Source organism: Bos mutus, chromosome 16, assembly GCF_027580195.1.
Source record: "Bos mutus isolate GX-2022 chromosome 16, NWIPB_WYAK_1.1, whole genome shotgun sequence".
NCBI classification, from domain to species: Eukaryota; Metazoa; Chordata; class Mammalia; order Artiodactyla; family Bovidae; genus Bos; species Bos mutus.
In genome coordinates, this window is record NC_091632.1 from 30,038,707 (window position 1) to 30,052,260 (window position 13,554).

Consider the following 13,554-nt stretch of genomic DNA (forward strand, 5'->3'; position numbering starts at 1 on the left):
GAATGGCCAGAAGAACAGAGATTTCTAAAGATGAAGGGCAGCTGAGGCTTGGGCATCTGGAGCTCTGGCCTGTTTTCTCTACCTGCTGTGAACTGTTTCAGAGCATGGAGAACATTAATACATGTTCTGCTCATTCCTACAATGTGTGCTTTGTGAGAGGCAGGATCAAATTTTATTAATCCTTGTTCGGAGGAAAATAAAACAATTCCCCCAATCTTAAGGCACACTGAGGGTTATCAATGTTAATAGAAGCTTCAAAGGAAAAGTGAGGCAAATGTTGTGATATCAAAACTCCTTCACTATCTATTTGTTAATGATCACATCATTGTAGCCTATAACAAAACTAACACTAATCTGGCAGAACACTATGACAGTTGAAACCGAAGAGTCCAAACTGTGGCTGTGAGTGGTCTCTACAGGAAAGGAACACGAGATATGGTTCCATTAAACATGAGCCCTTTCCACAATGCACATAACGGTGTGTCTTTTAGATTCATGGAGTCAACAAAAGCCTCTGTGGGGCCTCATTGCTAATTCAGAAAAAGCTTCTATTTGGGAGATTACATTCTTGTTTATACACAGCAACAATCGCCAGAAAGAAATAGCAAACGGCATGAAGAAATTAGAGGTAAATTGCTTTTAATACAAATGTTCTTTATAGTTTTCCTCTAGTGAGAAAGTTATTTTCAAACAGTTAACTTCAAAACCATGGTTACAGATACGGAGTTCTTAGAGGGAAAAATATTAAGTCTCCAGACAAATGAATTTACCTCTAGTCCATGAAAAGCATGATTTGTGAGAGGCAAGATCAAATTGTATTAACCCACTTTGGGAGAACGGATAATGGTCCATCATAGTATAATATATAGGTAAAGAAGACCTTCAAGTTTTTGGAGGCAGGTAGTTACCATGGTAACATATGGTCAGTGGTGGGCCCCTCTTTAGCAGGGTTAGGAAGATGATTTTGGTGTGAAAGAGGAAGATGCTAGGGTAGGACTTTGTTTTTAGCCACTAGAGCCCTCCTCTTACTCTTATTTCCCTTACTCTTACAGTCTCTGCCCTTTTGTTTATTCCTCCTACAATGCATTTTAAATCTCTACAATTAGAGTAAAATGGTAGTGATGGTGGTAATTTTATTAGGACAGAGAGAAGCAAACTGTATGAACTAGCCATGGATGGCAAAATATTTAGCAACTGGTGTGATTTTGCTGCTACTAAGAAACCTGAGCTTTTGTTGTTCAGTAGCTCAGTCGTATCCAACTCTTAGAGACCCCATGGATTGCAGCACGCCTGACTTCCCTGTCCTTCACCATCTCCCGGAGCTTGCTCAAACTCATATCCATTGAGTCGGTGATGCCATCCAATCATCTCGTCCTCTGTCGTCCCCTTCTCCTGCCCTCAATCTTTTCCAGCATCCGGGTCTTTTCCAATGAGTCGGCTCTTCGCATCAGGTGACCAAAGGAGCTTCACCTTCAGCATCAGTCCTTCCAATGAATATTCAAGGTTGATTTCCTCTAGGATTGACTGGTTTGATCGCCTTGCAGTCCAAGGGACTCTCAAGAGTCTTCTCCAACACCACAGTTCAAAAGCATCAATTCTTCAGTGCTCGGCCTTCTTTATGGGTCCAACTCTCACATTTGTACATTACTACTGGAAAAATCATAGCCTGAGCTACCAACTGAAAATTCTGAGCACAGGTCGGTATTATCGTCTAATGTCACTAAACTGTCCTTAAAACAAAAGTGTTTTTGGCGAAAAGATGCATTTCTCTTGGGTAATCACCACTCTCTGCGTTCTTAGAGTTCAGTTCTTTGTCCCTCTCCCTCACCCCCTTGTCCTATAGTCTCTCAATCCCTATCTGTCACTCTCTCTTTCACTGGTTCTATTCCATTATCTATCATGTTAACCACTCTCCTGCTACGAGCCTTATCTCTCTGACCCCATGGCGTGCTGGTGTTAGAAGCTACCAGTCCAACAGAAATGACTGTTAATAGAAATTGTGTGCCAGTTGTTAAGTCACTGGTACCTTGAAATTGGCCATGGTGGAAGTATTCTACCTGGAAACTGGCAAAAGCTACAAATCAGAGATTCTCCCTTCACTCCTCCCTCTCATGCCCCCAAAGGTCTGACTTATTAGTGCACCACTGCCCAGGTTGCACTGCCCTTCTTTTGTCTGATGGTGGGAAACCTCAGCTATAAGTGAAACTAATCGCTTTCTTCAGGTATACATTTGGATTGGTGGGTGTTTCTAGAGAAACTCCAAAAAACAGTTGCAGATTTTTGCCATTATGAATTCACGATCTCCAACAATTCAGCCCAAGAATTCTTTTGTGTTTTCTCAGTTAGTTCTTCCATTCTCTATAACATCTAAAAGTTTGTCTGTATTCTTTAGAGCTCTAGCTCTACTACATTCCCTTGATTCTGGATGCTGCTTAACAGAAATAAGAGAAACCTTTAAATGGAATATGAGAATTCAATTTCTTTCATCTTTCCCTTCCCTTCCCTAACCTGCACATTTGCTTTTATTCCCCATCTACTCAGTCCCTCCTGCTGTAATGGAAAAAAAGTACCTTCTTTTATCTGAGGTCTGTCTCTGTTGATATATACCGAATCTTTAGCTTTTTCTCTTGTGGACCTTTCCTTCTTATTTGAAGATGAATGGTCTGGCCCCTGGATACCAACCGTCATCATTCCTTGAGCCATCTCCTATTTCTTAAACATACCACACTCCCACCCCACAGCGTCTGCACATTTCCTTCAGTCTGAAGTGCTTTATCATTTCAGTGCAAGAAAGCTTTACCTAATCCCCTGGGTCAAAGTCAGGTTCCTTTGCTCTCTGCTCTTCATATATCTTTATTATATCCCTTCTGAGCATTTGTCTCACTTTGTAATTGTGTATCTATTAAGGCATGATTAATTAATATGTTATGCACAATATAAACTCCATGAGTTCTGGGAGTTTTTCTGCTTTTGTTCAACTTTGCATTCCCTGGGCCTAGCAGAGTGCCTGATATGTAGTAGACACTATATGAAGACATTGATTCATTGAGGGAATTTTAAGCATTTAAAGCCATCTTCCGCATCCTCCAAAAATTCATCTCAACCTCACATTTCTTGTACTTATGCTCTGGCTTGCTGGCTGTCATCCTCTGTTTTCTCCCTAAGCTGAACTCCTTAGAAGAAGTTGTCTCATCTTCCCTTTTCCATTGACTCACCTCCCATTTATTCCTTGAATCACTGGCTGTTATACATCATCACCACACTGAACTGCTGTCACTAAAGCACCTCTTTATCATTAACTGTTGCATGACATCCACTTCCACTCTCGGTATCTTATGTGAACTCTAAGTATCTGGTTAGTTGTTCAACTTCTTCCTTCTTGAAAATATACCTTTTCCCTTAGCTTTCACACTTCACACTATTCTGAGTGTTGCTTTTCCAGTCTCACTAGCTTCTATGCCTCAGTGCCTCTCTTATATGTTAATGAATCTATCCTCAACCCTTCTCTCTGCTCCTCTGAAAATTCACCAACTCCCATAGTTCAAATACTGATGACATCCAAATGCCTACTTTCAGCTCAGATCTGACTTCCACTCCATACCTGCTGCTTATTGGATAGTTTTATGTACTTGGATTTGAGATTGTGGCTATACACCACGAGCTTAGCATGTCTCACACTTAACTCATTATCCTCCATCCTTGTAGTCTGTTCTTTGCTTGCCTTCATAAAGTGATTACTACCAAGTTGCCTAAGTAAGAATCCTTAGAGTCATTACTGACTCTCCTTCTCTGCCCTAAGCTCTCATTTAATCACTAGAATCTGTTGATTCTATCTCATGAACATTTCTGGAATCTGTCCACATCTCTTTAATACTAGGCTGGTCACTTATTAACTGGATTAATGCAACCACTCTTGAATTGGTCTGTTACCAATATCTAACCTTATCCATTTTAATCCATTTTCCACACACCAGCCAGAAAAGCCTTTCTAAAACGTAAATCTGATCATTTATGTCTCCTATTTAAAACTTCAATCCGTTCCCCTCCCCCCAGGATAAAATCCAAGCTGCTTACCATTGGATTACAGGGTTACATGGCTCTGTACCAGCTGTCTGGCCCCCGCTTATCTCTCTAGTCTTCCATCTATTCCTCTCATTCCCTCCCTCCTCAAACTCTATTTTCTAACTGCATTTAGGTTTTGGACAATTCGATCTATTCTTATTACCTCTGAGCCTCTGCATATTCTCTGTATGGAACTTCTCTCCCCCTGCCTCCACGTACTCCTTGCTGTGCTGTGCTGTGCTTAGTCACTGCTGCTGCTAAGTTGCTTCAGTTGTGTCTGACTCCGTGCGACCCCATAGACGGCAGTCCACCAGGCTCCCCTGTCCCTGGGATTCTCCAGGCAAGAACACTGGAGTGGGTTGCCATTTCCTTCTCCAGTGCATGAAAGTGAAAGTGAAGTGGCTCAGTCGTGTCCGACTCTTAGAGACCCCATGGACTGTAGCCCACCAGGCTCCTCCATCCATGGGATTTTCCAGGCAAGAGTACTGGAGTGGGGTGCCACTGCCTTCTCTGGTGCTTAGTCACTAGACATGTCCAACTCTTTGCGACCCCATGGACTGTAACCCACCAGGTTCCTCTGTCCATGGGACTCTCCAGGCAGGAATACTGGAGCGGGTTGCCATGCCTTCCCCAAGGGGATCTTCCCAACTCAAGGATCAAACAGAGGTCTCCTGCATTGCAGGTGGATTCTTTACCATCTAAGCCACCAGGGAAGCCCCTGATGTACTCCTTAATTCCTACTAATCCTTAAGTCTCACCTTAACTCTTAATTCCTCTGAGAAGTCTTCCTGCATAGCTCCTGGCACATAGTAGTTATTCAGTAAATGACCTTTTCCCTCTAATCTCCTTCTTTCAGTTTAATGTCAGACTGCAGTTTTAATATCGTTCAAGTTATTTTACCAATAAAATTCAAGTAATATAGGCTATTTTACTTTTTCAAACATTTTATTTTGAAGATCTACCAAAAGAATATTTTGAACGATATGCTGAACTTCACTGCTAATGGGGTTCATCACAACTGTGGCACTTGTAACACTGTTCCAAACAAAAGTTAACTGGAGAAAAAAAGACGTGCTCCCCCACTTTTGGAGACTAATCCTCAGGAAAGGTTTCCACAGCCATAGGACTAACGTATTATAATACTCTGACTTCCGTTATATTTTATTCTTCTAATTCATCTTTTTTTTTCCATCTTTTTGTTTTTATCAGAGCAATGACCACTAAATAAACACCTCTATGTTTAAAAAAGCCTAATTTTTAATATGTCATCATCACATAAATAGTCTATTTGAAACATAAGGAGGCATGAAATATTGAATTAAGTCATATACAATGTTCAATAACTGGCAGCTTTTGACCAAATGGCGCCAATGGTAAAGAAGCCACCTGCCAGTTCAGGAGATATAGGAGACACAGGTTTGAACCTGGGTTGGGAAGATCCCCTGAAGAAGGAAATGGCAACCCATTTCAGTATTCTTGCCTAGAAGATGCCACGGAGAGAAGATCTTGGCAGGCTACAGTCCAGAGGGCTGCACAGAGTCAGATACAACTGAAGCAACTTAGCAAGCATTTGACCAAAGAAAATGGTAACTTAATCAATTTAACCTAATACAATATGTGACTAATGTTGAATAAAAGTATGCAAAAAAAAAAAAACAAAACAGGAATAATTATAAAGGTTATATGTATATTTGGACTGCAAGGAGCTCAAACCAGTTAATCCTGAAGGAAATCAGTCCTGAATATTCACTGGAAAGACTGATGCTGAAGCTGAAGCTCCAGTACTTCGGCCACCTGATGCAAAGAACTGACTCATTGGAAAAAGACCCTAATGCTGGGAAAGATTGAAGGCAGGAGGAGAAGGGGATGACAGAGGATGAGACAGTTGGATGGCATCATCGACTCAATGGACAAGAGTTTGAGCAAGCTTTGGGCGTCGGTGATGAACAGGGAAGCCTGTGGCACAGCCCATGGGGTTGCAAAGAGTCGGACACAATCAAGGGACTGAACTGATATATATATACTTGAATATATATAGGTACAGTTATAAATTCTTATGCTGTAAAGAAATATCTATTTTCTTAATATGTTTAAGATGATCCCACAACACAAAAGTTAACTTCTTTGAGTCACTGAGTTGCCTTTAAGAATCCAATAAAAGCTATATATTGTCTCACTAGGAAACACAGGATGCTTAGAAGGTTATATAAAGAAATTCAAATTTCTAGTGACTCAGAGTCCATGAAGCCAAGATCCAAGTTTAAGAAGCTCTCCACAGCAAAATTTTAAACTATAAGCTAACAACTGAATAATGATATTCAACAAAATTTGCCTTCTTTTGAAAGTGTAAGATATTCATATATTAGTAACTAAATGATTTTTCAAAGTAAAGTCTGATGGGTAAACATATTTTCTCATTTTAGCCTCGCTGGATCATAAGGAACAGAAGAAATATCAGAATGATTTAAAGTCATGTTAGTAAATTAAAAAAAAAAATATTCCTGATATTTAGTATCACACAGGTTTCAGAAGAATAAAGTTATTTATCCAATCCAATGTGCTTTATCAATAAATCCTCATCAACACACAGAGCTCACAAGTTATTTTTTACCTATAACTGTTGCGTTTATTTTAAAACCAGTCAGTTAACTGAAATTACTGGCTACCCAGTTTCTTTGAATTAGAGGACAGATTCATTTTGAAGGGTAATTAAATGAGAACATGTCCATTCAAAGACTATATGATCATATACAAATATTATACAAATAATTAAAATTTTAAAAAATGGATTACTTTCAACAGGAATTCTTTTCTTAATCTTATACAGGTTGTGGATAAGAAATCATGAGTTCAACTTTTTTGCCTATTCCATACTGTAGCTGCCTTTTTCTTTAAATGTTCCATCTAATATGGAGCTTTGGTCTGTCCATCATTTCCTAACATTTCCAGTTGCCCGCATATGCTGCTATAAAGATGGCACGATGACTCACATCCTTACCAGACTCCCACTTTCATTATTCAGTGTAACACCTCACCCTCCACAACCTCTCACAGTTGCAGTCGATCAGAATGGGGGAAGGGGAGGAGGGAGCAGTAGTGGAACAGGCCTGAGTTCTTTTTCAAAACTGTAAGCTGCTGTGAAATCCATTTAGTGCGTTGTGACTAGCTTTTTGGTTTGGGGATTTGGAAGGAGAAGGAGAGAAGTTTAAAATGAATTAGAATATAATACAGTAGAAGAAAAAACATCAGAGTGCTTCATACATAAGGATTAAGTATCACTGCAGGTATATATGTGCGAGTATGTATGAATGTTTAAGGTCTTGATATAAAGGCTATTTCAAAATGCAGGTGTTGGTTAACAATCTTAAATTTTCATGTTGGGAGACCTACCTTCTAGTCCCAGCACAAACCCCGAATACTGTACTATTTATGCCTTCCTTCTTTCAACTAAACCTCACATCCACCTTATAATCATGTTACAAATTAAAATGGTGTTCCTGTAGGTGGGCTTCCCTGGTGGCTCAGTGGTAAAAATCTGCCTGCTAAGGCAGGAGCTATGGGTTTGATCCCTAATCTGGGAAGACCCGCTGGAGAAGGAAATGGTTACCCACTTCAATATTCTTGCCTGGAAAACCCCATGGACAGAGGAGCCTGGTGGGCTACAGTCCATGGGGTTGGAAAGAGTCACATACAACAGTGACTGATCAACCAACAACCAAACAACCCTGTGGGTAGTGTATCTAAGAAAAAGGTACTCTCCTTAGAAAACACAAAAAACTAACAAAATACACAAAAACAACCCTAGTATTACTTTTTAAAGAATTCTTATCTATCTGTTCATGTGCAAATAAATCACTATGGTTGCACACAGCACTTTCATCCCAGGAACAATCCATTCAGGTCATATTTTGAACTTGTTTTCTGACATTTTATGTTTCAGTGTCTCTCTGATCTCATGTTTCTGGCTTGACAACTGTTAGTTTCCTCCATCCTCTGAGGAGCTTCAAAATTATACTGGGCAAAAGTCTTTCCCTGTTACATTTCATATTTTAAAATCTCTTTCCTGGGTTTTTTGTTTTCAGTGATTTCCCCATCATTCTAGATTTCCCTTGAAAACATTTACCTGTACCTCTTAACTCTCTACTCTCTTATTCTTAGAAATGAATGTTTTATTTTAATAGGTCCCTACAGCATTGCCCCAGGTTATAGTACTTCCTTCTGACAGCTCGGGAACAATCATCTGGATGAAGCCTATCTTTCAAACCTACCACCCACAAAATTCAGGCACCATGACCATTGGAATATATTTTCAACATTTACAGACAAACGTGGCTTCTGCTTAGTCATCTGATCTTAGTCAAATAAAACAGTCATAAAGGGTTTAAAAGTTTCAGGATGAAGACTTTAGAGGTCTATCTTTCTTAATACCTTTGGAAAATGATCTCTTTGAATACAGAGTTCATTTGAAAGACAATGTAATCTTTTTCTTTTAAGTTACTTATATTCAACATTGACTTGTTATTTTTGAACAGTTAGAATCTAGTTTAAAATAACTTAAAATTCAAACACAAGTCTAATGACACCAAAAAAAAAAAAAAAAGTGTTACACTGGGCATTGTGCTAAGGGAAGTCTATGTCAAAGCACATTTTCAGTCATGTGCCTAATAAGCCAATGGCTATGCTATCTTATAATTGCTTCATCCCAAATCTGTGGAATCATTTTGGCTCCTTTTTTCCTCTCACACCCATGTCTGATACATCATGAAGCCTGTTGGTTCTCTTTCAGAATATGTCCAGGTTCCAACCACTTCCACTCTGTGTCTCTCCCCATTATGATCACCCTGGTCAGTCCATCATTTCTCACCAGGATTACTGCAAACCCACATCTCATCTCCCTACTTCTACTCTTACCTTCCTCTTGTCTGTTTTCAACACAGTAGGCACTGTGATCCTCCAAAACCTCAGACAGATTTTATTACTCTTCCACTCAAAATTCTGTAAGGGCTCCTCACTTCATACAAAGCAAAGCCTACGCCCTTACAGTGGCCTTATGAGCTCTCTAACTTCCTCTCCTATTGCCCTTATTTTCTTTCCCTTCTTTCCAGCTCTACACTGGTCTTCTTGCTGTTCCTTAACTTTACTTGGCATGAGCCAGCCTCGGGGAATTTGAATTAGCTGTTGCCTCTGCTGTAGTGCTCCTCCCCTAGACATCTCCATGACTAACTCATCTCTTTACCTTCAATGAGATCTACTCTATCTAACAACTGTAATGCTTCTTCTCCCCATCAACCCAATCTTGCTTATTTTGCCCTACTTCTTCTCTTTTCATAGCTATTTATCACCTTCTGACATATTAAGTATATTCTTTATTATGTTCATTGGTTACTGCTGTCTGTTTCCTTCTGTAAGAATGTAAAGTCTACAAGACCTGGGATCTTTGTTCAGAAAACAAATTTATATTTTTGTCATGGTTAGGTTAAGAAGATTTCCTAGAATATGCCAAAGGTACAAGAATTTACATCAGTAAATTGGTTCCAATTTTTTTTTTTGAATGTACTATCTTGGTACTACCCCAGTGGTTAAGAATCTTTCTTCCAGTGCAGGGGATGTGGGTTCAATCCCTGGTCAGGGAACTAAGACCCCACAGGCTGCAGGGCAACTAAGCCCAGGCACTGCAACTGGAGAGCCTGCATCGCAACAAAGACCCAGCCCAGACCAAAAAACAAATATAGATTTAAAAAACCTTTAAAAAGTGCTATCTCACCTTGATACCACAATTCTCTACATAGGGATTTCTATTTCAAGTTATTTATAAAATGTGTTTAGTTTTATCAGACATGTGATAAGGAGCAATATAGCCACATATATCTGTCAGGTGTGGGATGGAAATGGGCAGATCAAGACAGAGCTTTCAAAGTCCCTTAAAGAAAGGAAAGCATGGCCTAACCAGGGTGCTTTCCTTTTCTTTAACTCATAATCAAATTTATTTAGCTAGTTTTGTCAAACTCACAATCAAGCTTATTTAACTTAGTTCTGTAAAGGAACAGAAATTAGTAATATGATGGACTCTGGCAAATTACTGGATTAATTATAAATATAAAAGAAGCCCCAAAATTAATTAACATTATTATAAAACTTGATTGTATAATTTTTCTGTATTAGGAAATTATCAACTTTCTGGCTATGATCATCAACAAACACCTCTAAAACTTATTTGATTCTTTCACCTAGTTTTTTTAAGTACTATTTTTGCGCCCACATCAAAAAATAACAACTGGATTAAATAATTCACATCAAACAACAAAACAGAACAAAAACCAGAGAGAAACTAGGTGGCAGACCAAAAACCCATGGACAACATCTACCATCAGAGATGGCCACTAAGCATAGCCATGAATTTCAAAATATAAGTAGGTAGGAACAAACACCACCACCATAAGTCCTGTATACTGTACATTCATTATCTGCGTAGCAGCAGGAAGCAGAAGAAAGCAATGGGACATCTAACAGGAAACTCCTCAATAGACACAGGTATTCACTGGAAAGCATTGCACTCCAAATCAAGAACATCCACTGAAAATGAGAATGACTTTACCCAACTTAAAATCCAGTAAGAGTTAAGCACAAAAAGCCCATGCATAGACCTGATGGAGCCAGAGCCACGTAACCCCTTTCAACTCCAGAAACTGATTCACCTAGAAATCCTCCTCTGACAGATCCCCAAGCCAACAGGAAATTGGTGGGAAGGGTGCGTTTCTTGCTTGGCCCTAAATGATCTTAAAATAGATGGCAAAATCTAAATACTAAGTCTGCTGCTGTGGAAACCACTATCAGAGCAGGCTCCTCTAGAGGCCCACTTGTAAGATCAATGTTTGTCTTCCTCTTGTTACGATCCGAACCAGCCAAGGCTCACTCTAAGTCCTACTAGAAGATACAGCCACTACAGATACAGACCACCCTGACAAAAATGTCTGAGAGAGACTAGGTCAGATACCACAGCGCCTTCAACACAGTCAGAATCCAGCAACAAACAGAGGGTTTTCCATAATTTGCCACGTTACTCTGCATTCAGGTTCCACCTTTATTATCTTACCTTAATGTTGCAAGCCTGCTCCATTAGCCTTCTCGCATTTTCCTCTGCCCTGTATCTCTTTGGAAGTTGGACTCTGAAGAACTTTAAGGCGCCTTCAAAATCAGCCTGCAGAAGATCTTCCTTTGAGGTCTACAAAACAATCACCAAGAATCGTCCATTACATTTTAACCTACATTCATAACAAATACATTGCAAAAGCAATTTCTATTTTCCTAAATGTAACTTTTATTGGCCAAGATCTAGGTGAGGTCCAAAAATTTTTAGGAAGAGATTTCTAACTGCTTTATATAAGCTGAAATAAGTCACCATAAATCCTAGAAGTGACAATGGAATTAATTAACAAGCTAACATATTTAATTTACATAACCTCTAGATTAGAATGATGGATCCTGGCAAAGCTAACCACATTATGGCTCTGGGGGGGAAAAAAAAAAAAAAAGCCAGAAAAAGGAAAAAATTTGAACTCTGGGACACATCTGTGATTTTAACTTGGTGGGCATTTTAAGGATTTTTTTTATCCCCCCCCAAGCTGGGAAGACACAGACAGTACAATTAAAGCACAGAAGAGTTACATAACAAACACCTAATGAGAGAATGACTTTTCAATTAATGACAATAGCAAATAAGAAATTGTTCCATATCTTAAAGACTTTTAAAAAAGTAAATGAAGCAAACCATTTAACTACTGAACTTCTTAGGAAAGCTACTTTTGCAAAATTTACTTAAGAAGTAACAACTACTTATATGCATGCACAGAAAATATATGCACGCACAGAAAAAAGACTGAAAGGAAAGAAAAGAAAATGGTGAAGAGTGAGGTTATAGTTTTTTCTTCTTCTTCTTCTTTATATTTTGCTGTATTTCCTGTGGGAAAGATCTTATAACAAGAAAGGCAATAAATGTTTTAATAAACAACTACATGTAATCATTGGCAAATACTGAGACACAAATTATGAGACTGAGGCATACTGGGTACACTGAAATAGGCCAAGTCAAAAAGAAACTAGGTGTTAAGAGTCAGCACTTAATTGTCAAAAATGGCAGAAAGAAAATGATTAAAACAAAAAATTATGGTAGCTAGAAATCACAGAACTACATGCAAGTTCAAATTTTACTTTATTTAAATTCAAATATAAAACTGATTAACAACTACATTGAAAGACAGAAGAAGTCAGAGGAATTCTGCTCATAATGAGTTGTCATCACCACCACCCTGGTCTAAGCCATTGTTGTTTCTCAGCTGAGTCATTCAGTAACTTCCCAACTGGTCTCCCTCTTTCTCCCTCTCCTTACAGCAGCTAGATACTTTTTCAGATTATGCTGCTCTTCTGTGTAAAGCTCTCCAATGGTCCCTACTATGCTCAGAATAAAATCCAAACCATTACCATTACCTGCAAGACCCTTTATGATCTGGGGCCCTGCCTTCCCCTTCAACATGATGTTGAATTGCATCTCTCTTCTTAGTCTCAAGCTCCAAGAACACTAGCCTTCTTTCTGGTTTGTTCGGGTTTTTTTTTTTTTTTTTTTGTACACACTGAGTTCATTCCTAACTGAAGGCTACTGCCTGTTATCTCTGTCTGGAATATTTTTCTCCCTCATCTTCATTATGATAATAACTTTGTGATTTAGATTTTAGCACAAATATAAGATTTGAGTTAGACCTTTTCTGAGCATTTAAATTCTTCCTCCTAGCCCATCAAGTCATTCTTCATCCAGTCGTTTTATAGTTTTTCATTTGCTTTCATCCTAAAGAAAGGGGACTTATCTGTCTTGTTCTTTACTGTATTCACAGTGGTAAGACTAATGCCTAGATTATAGGAGGTACTCAACTAAAATTTACTGAATAACTGAATGAATCCTCCTTTCGTCTCTCTTTCACTCTCTCTATATAATTTTTTCTCCCCTTCGCTTCTCTTTTAAATAGAAACATGTAAAATAAAATATTAATTCACACAGCAGGCATTTTCACTGGGGACTAGGTTGGCCCAAGTTTAGATTCGTAAACTAGTAATCAGAAAATAGAGCCAGGTTAACAGTGCCAAGGGAAAAAACAAGCTTCAGTACACCTCAGACTTATTTCCTCCCTCACAGATACTGAAAGATGGTGGCAATAAGTAGTGGAGAGAATATTTAGCAGGATAAAGTGCTATCAACTCACCTTAACTGGGAAAGGCAGTTCCTGGAAACAAATTCAGCCCAAAAGTGGGCCTCTTCAACTGAAATATCAACTGCTGAATTATTGAGAAAGCATCCACCTACCAGTTATACCAGACATACCACATCCTATTTCACCTGTAACACTGGTTCTGATGATTATCTCTTTGGTAATTGTTGGGAAAATTCAAGACAGGCTGCTTATAGAGTTTGTAGGGAAACAGGACTGGTAGCTTTCTTCATCA

The 13,554-nt window shown here is 38.9% G+C and overlaps 1 protein-coding gene across 3 annotated transcripts in view; it reads right to left on the reverse strand.

The window, feature by feature from the left end:
• Positions 1–13,554, reverse strand: part of RABGAP1L (RAB GTPase activating protein 1 like) — a 737,668-nt gene that overhangs the window by 137,747 nt on the left and 586,367 nt on the right. For all 3 annotated transcript variants that reach the window (XM_070384895.1, XM_005890827.3, XM_070384896.1), the window contains one exon: positions 11,156–11,284. In XM_070384895.1, coding sequence (XP_070240996.1) covers positions 11,156–11,284 — 129 coding nt within the window. The remainder of the gene's footprint in view (positions 1–11,155; positions 11,285–13,554) is intronic.